This window comes from Crocuta crocuta, unplaced genomic scaffold (genome assembly GCF_008692635.1).
Source record: "Crocuta crocuta isolate KB4526 unplaced genomic scaffold, BGI_CrCroc_1.0 scaffold68, whole genome shotgun sequence".
NCBI classification, from domain to species: Eukaryota; Metazoa; Chordata; class Mammalia; order Carnivora; family Hyaenidae; genus Crocuta; species Crocuta crocuta.
The window spans coordinates 3,535,010-3,550,642 of record NW_027532426.1 but is presented as its reverse complement, the minus strand read 5'-3'; the positions used below and the strand labels follow the sequence as shown (position 1 = coordinate 3,550,642).

The following is a 15,633-nucleotide window of genomic DNA, read 5'->3' as shown; positions in this document are numbered from 1 at the left end:
GGGCCCCATCCCCCACCACCCTCTGGGATCCACCCCACATTCCTTTCCCAGAGGAAATGGGGGAGGGGGCCCAGAGGCTCCCCAGGCCTGTAGGAACATTTATTCAAACTGTGTCCAACCTTCGAGGCCCTACTGTGCGTCCCCGAGGCCCTACTGTGTGTACCTGCCTCCTGACATCCCTGTGAGGCAGAGCCGAGCAGAGGAGGTGGGGTGGGGAAGGTGCAGGCTTGTGGTGGAAGGGACTGGAACCCCCTTGCTGCCTGGCCAGGTTAGAGGGCAGGAAATAGACATCTCATGTTGTTTATCATTTCTCAGGTCTGAACACAGGACCCACAGGTGCTTCTCTGCCTTGCCCCTCCCGGTAGCCCTCAGAAACCTCAGCAATTTCGAGGAAAGTGAATTCTTGATCCAGACCCCCAGCAGCACCTGTTGGCTATGAGAGGCTCCATGGAGCACGTCGGGGCGGGGCGGAGAGTCACTCCATTTCCTCTGAACCTGAACCCCGGACTGGGCCTGCAGCAAGAGGGAAGGAAGTTAGACAGCTGGACGGACTTACTGGCTGCTTACTGGGAGAGCAGGCCAGATTCTGAGCGAGGACATCCCTAAGGTGGTTGCCCTCTGCTTGGGGCCACAGAGTCTGACATGGCTGAGGACAGCCTGGTGGTGCTCCCAGCTGGCCTCGGAGGGCCTGGCCTTGGTGGAGGCCTGACAGGGAGGCCCAGGGTAGGCAAGGGCAGGAGTGGGCCTGACCCAGAAGCCTTGGGTTTCTGGTGATGGCGGGGCGGGGGAGGGCGCTAATGGAGATGCCAGGTCTCCGAAGTCCTCTCCCACTCTGCCCCTAAGCCCTCCTGACTCAGCGCTCATGGTAGCCTTGCTCTTCCCGTCCGGCTTCCGCCAGGGTGGGGGTGGGGGGCCAGCTCCTGCACAGGGGGCCCAGCAAGCGGCAAACAGGAAACAGGAGAACAAAACCGCTCCCTGGCCCCCACTCGCCTGCCTCACCCTCACCCTTCCTCCTCCCTTCCTTCTCCCTCCCTCACTCCTGCCCAGCCCTGTAGTCCTCTAGTCTCCCTCCCTCTGCCCTGGCCCTTCTCCTCCCCTACCCCTCCGTCTTCCCCCCTACTCTACCCACCACTTGATCCAACCTCAGCAAGGGCTGTCCTTGCTGAGGACACAGGTGTTGCGATGAGGGTGGGCAGGGGGAGCTACCCCTTCTGCGGGGCTGTCTACAAGGGCCCAGCCCCATGGCTCTCCCTCCCTGTACTCCTAGATTTGGGAGCGGGGGAGGGGATGGGGAGCTGGAGCTGCTCCCCAACCCCAGCCTCCCTTCCCTGGCCACCGGCTAGAATTTGGGTAGAAGATCCAAAGTCAGAGTGAGGGGCTCCGGGTTTGGAGTCCCACGCCGCCCTAACAAGCTAGCTGCTCTTGGCCCTCCATTTCCTTCCCTGAAAACTGGGTCCTGGCCGTGGCCCTGGGCCACGGTGAGCGGCTGTGGCGAGAAGCCAGCCGTGAACGGTCAAATGAGATAGAAAAGGTGGTGGGGATTACACGCCCACTAGCCAAGGCCTCTGCCGGCCCCACCCGGGAAGGGGCCTGGGAAGAGAGAACCAGGAAGGGGGAGGCAGGCAGGGTCTGCCATCAACACGGGCTTCCTGTCTGACTCACATGCTGGGGGTGGGGGCCAGCCCCGAGCCCATTGTCAGCTTGGTGGTGGCCCCTCTGGGTGGGACTAATGGGCAGGGGGTCCCGGGGAAAGGGGTTGGTCACAATCCCCTGCAGCCTAAGGTTATATCATAACTCTGGTACGGGGTGGTATGAGAGGCAGTCTGCTCTCGGTGCTGGGCAGCGTGTGTGTGTGTGTGTGAACTGAGGGGGTACAGCATCAGAGCACGGAGTGTGTATTCTGGGCAATGTGTGCATGTCATCTGGCTTGCCTTCTCGGTGTCTCTGTGGGGGGTGTGTGTGTATGGGTGAGTGCCTGGGGGGTCTGGTGTGCTTTTAAGGACACAGTGGGTATGCTTGCAAATGTGTCCGTGTGGAGGGTGTCCCAAGTGTGTGTGCATATGGAAAGGTGTCCACACACAATGGGCATGTGAGAGGAATAGTGTGTTTATGTGGGGTCTGTGGACAGAGGGAGAGAGAGTGTATGTGAGTGTGTGTGGATGGGAGGGTATTGGGGGTATAGATGTGTGTGTGTGTGTGGTGTGGGTCCATACAGGGTGGGTAGGACGTGTGTTTACATGTGTGCACAAGTGAAAGTGTGTTTCTCCAGCAGGTGAGGCTGGATGTGCGTGTTTGTGGAGTACAACGTGTGTGGGCCGGGGCAGGGTGAGTTTTCGTGTGAGTGGGAGGGTGAGGGTGTGTGTGTCTGTGTGTGCCCATGCAGGGCGTGCAATGTGTGGCTGCACGGGGGCGCTGTATAGTGCGTCCCGCGTGTGTATGNCAGGGAGCTTCGCGCGCCGGGGCCGCGCCGCGCCAGGGTGAGCGCCGCGGGGGCTGCCGGGCCGCGGGCCGGGGGACAGGGGTCTGGCCTCGACGGCGTGGGTGGGATCGGCCCACCAGCTCCCTGCGAACTTGGAGCTGAGTGCGCCCTGCATTGTGGGAGCGATGCCCCGGAGTGGGGGAGTGAGTGAGGAGCTGGAGACGTGCGGCTGAGGCTGGCAGGTTGTGGCCGGGAACTTTTCTTCCCGGAGTGCCGGATGCGCACTCCCCAGCCTGGGTGGTGGCCTCCAGTGGCTCAAGCCCCTTGGTTTATTATAGGCAGTGGAAGGACGGAAGGGACCAGGGTTGCTTGAGGAGATGCTGGGGCATGGAATCCCGAGGAGTTCGGCTGGCAAGAACCTGAGTCAGAGGCAGGCAAGGATCTTACTAAGTGGAGTGATGGGCACCACTCTGCCCTCTCCCTGATTGGGGGCTGTGGGCACAGGGGCACGCAAGGGTTTCCTGGTGGGCAAAGGAGGCAGAGGTGGCAGGTAATGAGTGATCTCAGGGTGAGGACTGACAGGGCTGGAGATAGGGGGTGGGGACAGTGTATCTGATGTCCGGGATCGACCGGGCTGGTAGGGCGTGAGTCACAGTGGGCTCCGTGCCCAGCATGAACGCTGTGCTCCCTGCAATGACCTCTTTATGCTCCTGGGGGGAGGAGCAGGACTCCTGGGTTCTGGGTCCTGGTGTTGCCAACCCACCACGTGTCCAGTTCTAATTTGTGACCCTGGGGCCATCTGCCCTCTTCCCACCATCAGCTGGTATTTCTGGATGTCTCTTTCCTGGCACGAGGGTGAGAGCATTTGGAGATAGATCTGGGCCAGGAGAGCAATAATCAGTGATGTCCCCTGTGTCCCCCCACCCTCTCCCTCTCCGTCGCCTTATCTCTTTGCCTACCCCGGAGAGGCAGAGCTGTGGAGGTGTGTGAGCTGAAACCCTTCCCAATCTAGTCACCTTTCTGTTCCCATTGCCGGGTTCCTCCTCTGTTTCGGTGTCCATCGTCTCCCTCTTTGTGAAGGTGCGAGCCAGACCCAGTGGTGTCCCAGGTCAGAGAGGAGGAGAGGAAATGTGTGTATACTAGTATGAAGGACTGAGGTTACATCCAAGGGAGAACATCCCACAGGGGAGCCACCAGGTCTGGCTGTTGGTGGGGGCTGTGGTGTCTCCTCTTCGGGCTGGGGTGTGGTAGCTGTGGCAGGGGGATTGCCACGCTGACATTCTCAGCTGACATTCTCAGGAGCCGGTTGGAAGAGATGGGGGAGGGGAGACTGGAAGGAAGCATAAGAGGAAAGGGAGAGGCAGAGATAAGGGAGGGGGGTGCCAGTGGTGTTTGGGCCAGGAGGGGGCCTGAGAGAAGGAGGGCTGCCCCCTGCCCTGGGTTATATCCAGGGCCCCAGAGAGTGGCACCCCCTGGCAGCTGGCAGCCCCAGGCAGGATGTGTGCTGGAGAGGGGGTGGGGGGCATGTGGGGACCTGTCCCAGCCACTTCTCGTCACTGGGGCAGCTGGTGGCTTAAACCTTAATCCAGGACACCGGCGAAACAATGGGCCCTGCGAACAGCCTCAGCTCGGAGCCCGATGGAGTGCGTGCAGGGGGGAGGCAGGCCACACTGGGGAGGCGTAGGGGCTTCTGGTAGAAGCAGGCAGGGAGGATCTCCCAGGCCCTCTGCTCTCCCCGATCAGTTCCTTGCCAGGTCAGCAGAGATAGGAAATCCAGGGGATTTCAGACTTCAGCAGAATTCCCAGAGAATTTTCTCCCCAGAGACTTTTCTCCCCTGGACTCTTCAGACCCCCATGGGGGTGTGGGGGTTCAGTGGACAGGCTGAGCCGAGGGGCCATCCCTGGACTTCCTGCCCCCCTCTGGAATCTCCATTGCGGCCTCCTGGACTGCGATCATCAGCTTTTGCTTGAACCCTTCAGGAGAAGGAGCACTCACATCTCATCTGGTAGTTTTCCAGATGGGGATGATTAGAATGGTCTCCCTGGCCCAGGGCTTCGCTTGTTCCCCCTGCCTTCCACCTGGCCGTGTTCTCGGGGACTGCATGGAGCAAGCCGACTGCCCCTGGCGAATTGCTCTTTGCTCTTTAATCTTCTGAGATTCGAGGATATACCCACCTCTCCCAAGTCAGCCTGACTACAGCCCCACCCCCGCCCCAGTACAGCATTCCCTGGGCAGAGGGCTGGACTCAGGGCTCTCTTCTACCAGTAATGTGAACAGGCTGGTGCAGGGGTGGGGTGAGGGGTGGAGTGGGGGGTGGGGTGGCTACATGAAGGAGCTTCTTAGTATCAGTACCTCCAAGTGGCAAATTTGAGCATTCTCCAGCAGTCAGGAGAGGGAGAAGGGGGAACTTAATAGAGAAGGGGGAGGCCCTCACCCCAGAACTGGTGGGCTACTTCCGTCTATGCCCAGCCCGCCTTTCTTCCCCTGAAGACTCCTGGCTGGTGCCAAGGAGGAGCGTGGGGGTTGAGGAGACTGCTGAGGGTGGGGTGAAGAGGCTTCTTGCCCTCTGAGGTTTGGATTAGGGCCCCCAGCCAGGTTAGGATGCCTGAGGTTGGGGGTTAAAGAGCTCCGAGGGAGGCATCCCGGCTTTTCACCTGGCAGCCCACCCTTCCATCTTGTCCGATCTGCCGGTGGCCTCCCTGGGCACGCATGCCTCTCTCTGATGCCCTTCTGTCACCCACTTTCCCTCTCTGTGTCTGAGCAGGGAGCTTGAGGTGAGCCCTCTCTCCAGCAGTGTCCGTACTCTCAACCAGACCTGTGTGCCCTCCAGCCCTGGTCTTCAGACCTCCCCTGCCCGTCACCTTGGGGAATCCCAAGTATTCCAGTGGGTCGGCCAGAGGGCAGCCCAGTGTCTCCCCGCCACCCCCACCCAGTTCCCCTCTCAGATCCGGTGACCGGCCACCGGCCAGGCCTCTGGCTGGGCTCCGGAGCTCCAGGAAGTCCTTTCAGTTGTCTGATGTCCAGCCTGCTCCCTCATGGCTCTAGGCCCCCACCTGTGGCTGCTGCTGTTCCTGAGGGATGCATGTGCATGCCAGTCTCTGCATGTGTGTGCGTCTGTATGTCCGCGGCATATGCTGTGTGCGTGTGTCTGTGCGTGTGTATGCATGTGTGCGAGACCCCGATCATGTGCGATCGTGCGTGCACATGTTTGTCCACACAGCGTGTGTGTGTGGACTCATCCGTGCCTCCGTGTGTACCTTTGCACATGAGAGTGCGTATGTGGGTATGTAGGGTGTTCTGTCTATGTGCATGTGTCTGTGTCTTTGTGTGAGATCATGCGGCAGGCAGGCAGGAGCTCGGGTGGCAGCAGGCGCTGCCCAGGCTAGAAGGCCTTGTGTCTAGTCCCTGGAGCATAATAGGTGCCCGGCGAACATTTGCTGAACGGACCTGATTGAGAACCTGGCTGACTGCAGGGAGTTATTTCCCTGGAAGCAAAGGTGTCATGAGGCGCTTGAGGGGAGAGAAAGGAAGAAGCAGCTTTGGACTGATGAGCGAGGGAGAGGAAGGAAGGGGGTGAGGAGGAGGTTGGGAGCAGGGGACGGTGCTCGGGACCCCAGGGCCCTTGCCCGCACCCTCCATCCCCTGCCCCAGTCCCTCCCGCTGGCTGCAGGAGGCAGTGTGCACACCTGGGAGTGCCGGCCACATGGTCACTCAACCCTCTTTCCCCGTGCTCCCACAGCTGCCGCTGGGCCCGAGAGATGGGTGCTCCTCGGGGCGCCCCCTCCCCTGGCAGGGGCCGCGGACACTTCTGCTGCGCAAAAGTCTCCAGGACGGCTTTGGCTTCACCTTGCGCCACTTCATCGTGTACCCGCCCGAGTCAGCTGTGCACTGCAGCCTGAAGGTACACCCCACCTTGCCTGCTGCCCTGGCCTGGCCTGAGGGAAGCTTCAGTGGGGGGAAGTGAGGTTCCTTTGCACTGTCCCCTCCACATCCTTCTTCTGTGGCCTTGGGAGGAGGGTCCCTGAGAGGCAGGGGCTGCCCTGACTGGGTCATTTGTATTGTACGATTGTGGGAAAGATCCCTAACTGCTCCAGGTTTGGTCTTCCCAGGAGAAGGGTGACTGGTTCGGGGCGATGCACTTGGGGGTGGCGGAAGCCAGGACGCTCACACTCACCCCCAGACTTGGTCTCTGGAAAGCGAACCGCCTTCTCCCTTCTCAGAGAGATGGAGTTCCTGGGACTCTTTGTCCTGTGGCCGTGTCTGAGCTGCCTTTGTGGCTCCCTCCCTCGCCTGAGCTCTTGGGGAGTCCGTCCTAAAACACCCCTGGGACTCCTCCCTTCTGGGACTCCTTCCGGAGTGCTCCAGGCTCTGCACTCGCCTTGGCTCTGGGCTCTGGGTGCTGGAGAGCTGGACAGCACCAGGCTGGGAGGGGGGCGCCCTGGCTTCTAGCCCTGGTGCGACTCCTACCTAACTTTGGTCTCACTTACTGGTCACTTCTGCTGTAATGTGAGGGCGTTTATCTCCTTGAGCCCCAAGAGCCCTTCCAGCTGTAATAATACAAAGGTCAGGTGGTCTGTGCCTAACCTGTAGGGTGGGCTGGGGGCGGGCCTCCCTGAAGGTAAAGCAGGCATGCAGGAAGAGTGAGGGGGCCCTAAGCAGGAACTGGGGCTCCCCAGGAGGGCCCCTCTCCCTTCCCCCACCTCTCTCCCCGGCAGGGCAGGAGACAGATTTATTTTGGAGTCAGTAAACCTGTTTCCCCCCTTCCCCCAGGGCGGGGACCAGCTGTTGGGGACTCTCCCTCGGGGAGCTTGGTCCCACCTGCCAGAGAACCGGGGTCTTGGGTTTCACTGCCTGTGTCTGTGAACTTGCACGGCTCTCTTTGTGTGCAGTCGGGTGCCCCGTATGCTGGTCATGTGCATGTATGTGTGTGTATCTAGGCATGTGCAGATACACATGTAAATACCCGTCTTCAGTATGTGTCCCTGTGCACTCTTCCGGAATCTGGGAGCACCTGCACCAACTATTCCCATTGGGTGCAACTGTGCTTAAGAGTATAAGTGGGGGCTGATGGTGTGTGAGAGGGGGCACAGCCCCCCCACCTTTGATGCCAAAGGACACCAACCTTCTAGTTCCCTGGAACCTCCAGTCCTTCCTTTCCTTTTCCCCCAGAATGTCCCTCCTGCCTGGTCTCTGCCACCTTCTCTGCGGGGGCCCTGCTGAGGGGTGACCGGGGCGGGAGCAGCCTGAGTGGTCGAGGCTGGGGGGCAGACCTGTCTCAGAGAAACTTTGCTCACGTGGGGTGCTGGAAGAACCCAGGCGGGGCAAGCCAGGGATGGACTCCATCCCTTTTCTAGAACCCGGGAGCCCACAGGGAGCTCAGCCGTCTAAATGCATCCATCTGCCTTTGCCACCCGCTCACTGTACTGTCAGCTCACATCGGCAGGCACACACCTCACACGGGGAGGGCGGGGGCAGAGGAACTGCCCTCCGGCTGTGCCCCACAGCCTTCATATCCTGGCCGGGGTGCCAGAGAGTCCTGGGTTCCAGCCTTGGCCGAAGTGGCTCTGGACAAGTCATGCCCTGTCATCTGCTCTAGAATGGATTGTCTGTGGAGAAGGGTAGATAAGATGACGCCAAATGTCGGATCTGGCTCTAATGTGCGATCCTTCCTGTCTCTCTGACCTTCTCCTTTCCCTCATTTCAGTTTCCTCCCCAAATCCAATACCCTCCTTCTCACTAACAGGATGATCCCAAAGGTCTCCCTAGTGAGTTTCCTGGACTCCATCTCTTAGCCCTGCTAGATGCTAGAATCCTGTTCCCTCGTTGGTATTTCACATCTACTCTCTCCCACCCGAGAACCTTCACTGGCTGCCTCTTTCTGTCCTTTCAAACCCGAATGCTTTAGTCTGACTTCTGTCACTTCCTGGTGCTGCTTTCTTTCTCTGTAGCCTCAGCTGATGCAGTCCCCACAAATGCTTGCTTATTTCTGGCACCCAGGGCCTGCACACTCCCCTCCCCTCACCCAGAATGCCCTCTCCTCTCCCTCCTCAAACTTGCCTTAAAATCCCCTCCCCCAGAGGGGCGCTAATCAGGTCTTCCCTTCCCATTCTCTAAGAGCTGATAGCCACTGTTTGCACTTGTCATGCCTGCTTATCTGTGTCTGCCTATGTCCTCTCTCCATGTGTATATTCAGTGCCTCCTTCGTCGGGCTTGGAGCTCCCCAAGAGAAGGGGTCATGGGTCCCCCATTGGATTGGGGGTTTTCAGATAGCCAAGATACAAGGCGGCGGGGTCAGCAGTCATGAGAGAGGGTTCGTGTTATTGGGGAATGTTGCCTAGGGCTTGATGTCCCCGCTGACACCCCTCCTGCCTTGTCTGAGTGCCAGGCTAGTTGAAGGAAGATAAGAGGGGAGGCCTTGGGTGGGGGAGATTGAAGGGCCCGCCCAAGTAGAGCTACTGAGGGCTGGACCCAGGGCCCACACCCACCTCTCTGTCCCCTGCAGGAGGAAGAGAATGGAGGCCGAGGAGGAGGTAAGGAGTGGTGGGGGTGGGGCCCAGGGCTGGGGCTGAGCTGGGGCCCGTTTTCCAGCTNCCCCCCCCCCCCCCACCCCAGCCCTGACTACTGCTCCAGTCTTTGCTCTTCTCTGTGTCCACTCTGAGTACCTGCCCATTCTCTCTCTTCTCAATCCTTTTCTTTTTAAGAATCCAAGAGGCAGCGCATTTTTTCTGGGCTCTAGGGGAGAGCTCCCTGAATTTCACCACCTGGGGGTGGTGCTCTGGGGAGCACATGGCTTTCTAAGACCTGGCCCCTGCCCTGGAGTTACTCCCAGCCCAGACTGAGGCACAGACAGGGCTGCAGGGCCTGGGAGGGGGGTGGTAAGGTGCACCTGACCAATGGCTGTCCTCGGAGATGGAGACACTGGGCTCTGTTGGGTGTAAGGGAAGCCCTGAGGTCTTTATTCCCCAGGTGGTCACCCTTGCTATCCCAAAGGGCCCCTTTCTGCCCCCCCAGGGCACTCAAGGCAAGACTCCTTTAACGGGCAGAGAGCAGCCTTCTTTCTCTGCCGTTGGGGCGTCTGCTGGGCAGCCATGGCGACACTCCTGAGTTCCCATCACGGAGGCCCCTGGGGGCGAGGGGAAGAGCCCGCTGACCTAGAACAGGCCCCTTTCTCTGATGGAGACAGTTAGCAGCTGGGGAGTAATGTGATGTTGCGAGGGGGTGAATGCCCATCTCAGGATCTTCAGGCCCCTGTTCAGAATCCCCTGCTCCCCGGGAAGGGGGTGGGGTGGGAGGCGTGGGTATAGAGTGTGAGCAGCAAGGCCTTTCCGCAGCTTTCCCCAGGTCCGTGGGTGTGGACATTCTGCGTGTGTGGGTGTCTGTCCCACTAGACAGGGTCCTCCACGAGGCGAGGCCTGTATCTGTCCATCCTTTTCAGTCTCCTTTCTGGCACCGCGCTGGGATGAAAGCGCCATATAAGGAGAGGCTCTGTGTGTCCGTGTACGTTTTTCCCCCCACACGGGTCTTTGTTCTCCCAGGGGTGTATCCCCTTGTTTCACCCTGTGCAGCCACGTCTCTGTGAACGTGTGGGTCCGTGCTTGTGTCCGTGTAACCATTCTCCCAGTGTGTGTGTCCCCTGTGTGTGTAGCTGTGCATGGGTGTGACCTTGCACAGCCGCCCCCAGCTAACCTGGCTGATCCTTACCAGGACCCTCCCCCCGGCACCACCGCCTGGAGCCCATGGATACCATCTTCGTCAAGAACGTGAAGGATGACGGCCCCGCCCACAGAGCAGGCCTCCGCACCGGTGAGCTGCCCTTCTCTGGGTCTCTTGCACCTACTCTCTGGTTCGGATGGGATGGATTCTCAGATCCAGGTCCTGGTGCTGTCATCCATGCCTGGTTCAGGGGCTCTGAGAAGGGGCCACTGATACCCCTTGGCCGGCTCACATGTGGTCCGCGCACCCCACCCCTGCTTTCCCCAGGAGACCGGCTGGTGAAAGTGAATGGGGAGAGCGTCATTGGGAAGACCTACTCCCAGGTCATAGCTCTGATCCAGAATAGGTGAGCGCCCCTTGCCTCCCTTCTCCTGCAGTAGCTCCCAGCCTGCTCACTGAGTCCCTGCACCCCACCCCCTTAACCCTGGGGGTTCCCTGGCGACCAGGATCCCTGTTCTCCCAGACCCTGTTGCCTCAGCCTGGCCTGACCCCCTGCCCTGTCTCTGTAGCGATGACACTCTGGAGCTCTCCATCATGCCCAAGGATGAAGACATCCTCCAGCTGGTGAGTCCTGCCCTGCTGTGTGCGGTGGAGGGCCCCTGGGGGCTGGGGGCAGGAGACATCTCTTCTCCTTGGGGCCTCCCTTCTGCCTTCAGGAGGCAGAGAAGAGTGTAGGGGGCTGCGCCAGCCTGGCGTTGCCCAATCAGGGATGCCAGGCCCATCCCTGGGCCGGGGCTGGTTGTTGCTTCATTCAGGGCTGCTCTGTGCCGGGGGAGGGGGAGGGGGAGGCGCTGGCCTTGGCAGGCAGGATTCCTGCCAGGGTATCTAGAAGGAGGGTGGCCCAGCGGGCCCTGCCAGACTGGCACGTTCTTGTCAGCTCCCAAGAGCCGGTTCTTCCCACCCCCCCCTTCCTGGCCCCGTGTGAACATGTCTCTTGTAGATGTGTCCGCACGTGTGCGTGCGCACACACACACACACAGCACAACCCACCCCACCCCACCCCACCAGCAAGTGCTCTTGTTCACACAACAGACCATGCACCACTCGACACACAAGCAGAACACGCTAGAAACGCTGCCACACAGCATAAGCCCATGGCACCTACCCTCATCAAGCACATGGTACATTGCAGTGCATGATAACACACGCACAGCACACCAGATACACTGCGCCCGGTCCGGGCCATGAGGCACACGCACACACACACGCCGGCACCCCTACCACACATGCCCACACAGACTCTAGCCTTGCCGCACACAAACATCCAAACAGCACAAGACGTTCCTGGGTGTCCCAGGTCCTCACGACATGCCACGGGGTATCACAGCACGCAGACTCCCGACTGCTCACTGTCACATGGATGCTCCCCGATATTACAGATGCTTGCTGTTGTCACAGTACCTACGCCCACGGCCATCACCGCATGCTTGAGCCTGACACACGAGCCTGATAACTGAGGCTTATACTCTCAGGGTGCACAGTCCGGATGCCCCATGCATAGAGCAGGCACCCAGACTGCACTCAGCATACCACATGCTCTGCGTGTGCACACACACACACTTACACACGCCTACATATGCTCTCTCTCTGTGCACACCGACCCCAGGCCTGGCCCAGAGCCCAGGGCAGTCCTCTCTGCCCAGTGTCCGGTTCCCTGCTCTCGTGGGTCTTAGCCAGATGCCAGCTTGCTTGCCCCCAAGGTCACTACCCCCTGGGGGAAGGCTGAGGGCCAAACCCAGGAGGCCCTGGCTTCTGCCCTGGACGGGCTCTCATAATCACTATAATCACAGTGTGCCATGCTTGGCACCGTGCCCCTCTGGGAACCTCCGCCCTCTGACCTGGATTGTCCCCTTGCCCTTCCTGGGGAGGGGGAGGTGAGCCTGGGGGCCCAGAGAGGGAGATGGCTCCCCCCAAGTCTCCAAGGCCCTGCGGGTACCCTTCCGCCAGGCAGAGGCAAGGAAAGGGATGAGGGGGTGATGGGCGGGAGGAGGGCAAGGGGTGGGGAGAGCAGCAGCCTGGAGCTCTGGTGCCGGGGTTTGAGGTTCTGGTGGGCAGGCAGCCCCAGATGTCAGCATCTGGGGCCCTCCGCTGGCCCCTCCATCCTAGGCCAGCCGGAGGGTGGGGCCCAGGCATTCCTGTGGTTGGAGCCAAGGCTGGAGGCCAATGGGGCCGCGGCAGCTGCTGACGCCACCGCCGACGCGGCGAGGCCCCTCCACACCCATCTTCCCCTCCCTCCTCCTCCCGCCAGCCAGCCGCTGAGAGAGAGAGAGACAGAGAGAGAGAGAGAGAGAGAGAGAGAGCCGGTGGGGGCTGAGGGCAGCTGCAGGGAGGGCAGACTGGGGGCGGGGGGCAGAGGTGGGGCCGGCACAGAGGTCAGTGGGGGTTTCGGCCCCTGGCCGGGAAGGCAAGGCTGGCTGAGATGCTGTCGCCAGCGCCACCGTGATGTGGGGAGCCGGGGGAGCCTGCAGGATGGCAGGAGGGAGAGGTATGTGAGTGTCCCCGGCGGGGGGTGTGGGTCCGGAGGGGCTGAGTGTGAGTGGGGGGGGGGTGTGTGTGTGGTCTAACTTGTCCTCATCACATGATGCGTGTGCCTGGGACTGGAGGTCTAGTTATTTGTGTGTGTATGTGTGTCTCATTGTGTTTCGCTGTGTGTGTGTGTCTCTGGGTGTGTATTTTCCAGTATCTCCTTGTGTGGCATGCACACGCGCGTGCACGTGTGAGTGTGTATGTGTTGTGTTTCACCCTCCCACCCTTTGATACTTCATCCTGAGATGGGCCCCTGGGCACCCATCAAGGGCCAGGCGAGGCCAGGGCCACAAGGCCTCTGTCCCTAGGGGCTGCCTCCTTTTTTGGCTGGGCCTGGGCACCGGCCCTGTCACTCCTCAGCAATGCAGCGTCAGCCTCAGCTCCCAGTGCCAGATTCCAGGCCTGAGGTGGCAGAGGGTGGCCCGAGGCCCCTTAGGCAGTCTGGCCCCTCCCCCAAGCCTGGCCCAGAGGGAGCCCCAGGTGGGCAAGTTTCTCTTCTCTCCAGGGGCCCGGGAGCCAGGCCCCAGCTCCCTGTCCAGAGGATGAAGGGACAGCTGGGCTTTCCCAGCCTCCCNACACACCCCTCAGTCAGCTTCCTTCTCTGTCTTCTGCCACCTTGACGGGTCTCTGATGGGTTTTCCCAGGCCTGCCCCCGGGAGCCGAGGGCACTGCCGGATGGAAGGCAGCAGGGAGGCGGCTGAGGCCAGCATGGGGGGAGGACCCCAGAAAACAGATGTTGGAATGTTTGTGGCTAAAGGCAGTCCTTGTCATAAGTCTTAGAGAAATCCTGGCGGTTTCTCTAGTGAGAGAGAGAGGGAGAGACAGAAGCAGAGAGTGAAGAGGGTGTGTGTATGTGTGTGTGTGTGTGTGTGTGTGTCTCTCAAAGGCCTCTAATTTCTTTGTTCTCGCCCTCCCTCCCCCCGACCCTCTTTGGAGCGGGCCTTCCTGCTCCCACCCACTCAGGGCCCCCTCTGCTTCATCCCTTTCCCTCAGTCCACTTCTCTGGGATCCTGATCTCCCAGGGCTGATGTCACTCCGCCCTGCGGGACTTGTCCAGCCCTGCTCACCTGCCTCTGTGTCCCCGGCCAGGCCTACTCCCAGGACGCCTACCTGAAGGGGAACGAGCCGTATTCTGGAGAGGCCCGGAGCATCCCAGAGCCGCCCCCGATCTGCTACCCTCGAAAGACTTATGCCCCGCCAGCCCGGGTCTCCACCTGGGCCACTATGGTGCCTGAGCCCCTCTCAGCACTGCCCAGTGACCCCCGGAGTCCCGCTGCTTGGAGCGACCCGGGGCCCCGCGTCCCTTCCGCCACCCGCACCCATCCGGACCACTCTTCCTTGGGGATGAGCCAGCCCCGCCCCAGCCCTGGTGCCTTCCCCCGCCTCCCCTCGGAGCCCCGGACGCCCCGTGCCTTCCCGGAGCCTGGCAGCCGGGTGCCCCCCAGCAGACTGGAGTGCCAGCAAGCCTTGTCACACTGGCTGTCAAACCAGGTACCCCGCAGGGCGGGGGAGAGACGGTGCCCTGCCATGCCCCCCCGGGCCCGCAGTGCCTCCCAGGACCGGTTGGAGGATGTGACTGCCCACCACCCGTGGCCCTGCTCCACCTCCCAGGGTGCCTTGAGCCAGTTGGGTCACGAGGGCTGGCACCGAGCCCGCTCAGACGACTACTTGAGCCGGGCCACCCGCTCAGCCGAGGCACTGGGTCCAGGAGCACTGGTGTCACCCCGTTTTGAGCGCTGTGGCTGGGCTTCTCAGCGTCCGTCTGCCCGCACCCCTGCCTGCCCACCCAGGGACCTTCCTGCGTCCCAGGCCCCACCCCCGCCTGGTCTGCAAGGCCTGGATGACATTGGCTACATTGGGTACCGGAGCTACAGCCCGTCATTCCAGCGCCGGACTGGCCTCTTGCACGCACTGTCCTTCCGGGACTCACCCTTTGGGGGGCTGCCCACCTTCAACTTGGCTCAGTCGCCTGCATCGTTCCCACCGGAAGCCTCCGAACCACCCAGGGTTGCCCGCCCAGAACCCAGCACCCGGGCTCTGGAGCCTGCCGGCGAGGATCGCCGTGACGAGGTGGTTCTGAGGCAAAAGCCTCCCACGGGCCGGAAGGTCCAGCTGCCCCCTGCAAGACAGATGAACCTTGGGTTTGGCGAAGAGGCCCCAGAGCCAGAGTCCAGTGGGCGAGTGGAACGCCTGGGCAGGAAGGTGGCCCCTTTGGCCACTACTGAGGACTCTCTGGCTTCCATCCCCTTCATTGGTGAGTGACAGACAGTACAGGTGGCTGTCTTGGGAAACTTGGACATCCGTGCCCTTTTGTACCTCACCCACCCATCAACCACGGGCAAAACTCTGGGTTGAGTGCTGATTTCTCCGTTCGTCCGTCCGTCTGTTCATCCATCCATCCATCCATCCATTTGTCCTCTCCTGGATCCTGTCACCCTTCCTTTCATTCATTTCTCCCCCAGCCATCTTTCCCCCCTCTCTCCCTCCCTCCTTCCTTTCCTCCATCTATTCATTCACCCCTCCGCCCACCCATCTATTGTTTCTCTTCTTTTCCTCCTCCCTTTCTTTCTTCTTCTTCCCTTTGTTCATTTATCGCTTCCTTCTATTCTTCCATCATTCTTTCTTTTCACCCTTCCTCCCATCCTTTCTTTCATCTATCCTTCCTTTGTTCCTTTTACTTTTTGTGTCTTCCACCCACCCTCCATCCGTCCATTCATCCAACAGATATTTCTGTCAGGCAGTGCGCTAGGCTCCAGGCTCTCCTGGAGCGTGTGGTCCAGCAGCAGGGACAGATGATGGGACAAGTACAACCGCATGGTGTGTGTGTGTGTGTGTGTGTGTGTGTGTGTGTGTGTGTGTGAGATGGGAATACAGGGAGCCCTAGGTGACAGAGAAGGGTGACATGGCCCAGACTGGGGTGTGGTAGCCAAGGAGAGAATCTTAGAGAAAGCAGATTAGAACTAAGACTTGAATG

General features: G+C 60.6%; 1 protein-coding gene across 1 annotated transcript in view; it reads left to right on the top strand.

Moving 5' to 3' along the window:
* The first annotated feature begins 642 nt into the window (after positions 1-642).
* Positions 643-15,633, top strand: part of ARHGAP23 (Rho GTPase activating protein 23) — a 49,741-nt gene continuing 34,750 nt past the window's right edge. The window contains 8 exon segments of the mRNA XM_077779148.1: positions 643-723; positions 2,421-2,477; positions 6,160-6,321; positions 8,923-8,950; positions 10,125-10,223; positions 10,401-10,479; positions 10,643-10,697; positions 13,749-14,913. Of these exon segments, the coding sequence (XP_077635274.1) occupies positions 643-723; positions 2,421-2,477; positions 6,160-6,321; positions 8,923-8,950; positions 10,125-10,223; positions 10,401-10,479; positions 10,643-10,697; positions 13,749-14,913 (1,726 nt within the window).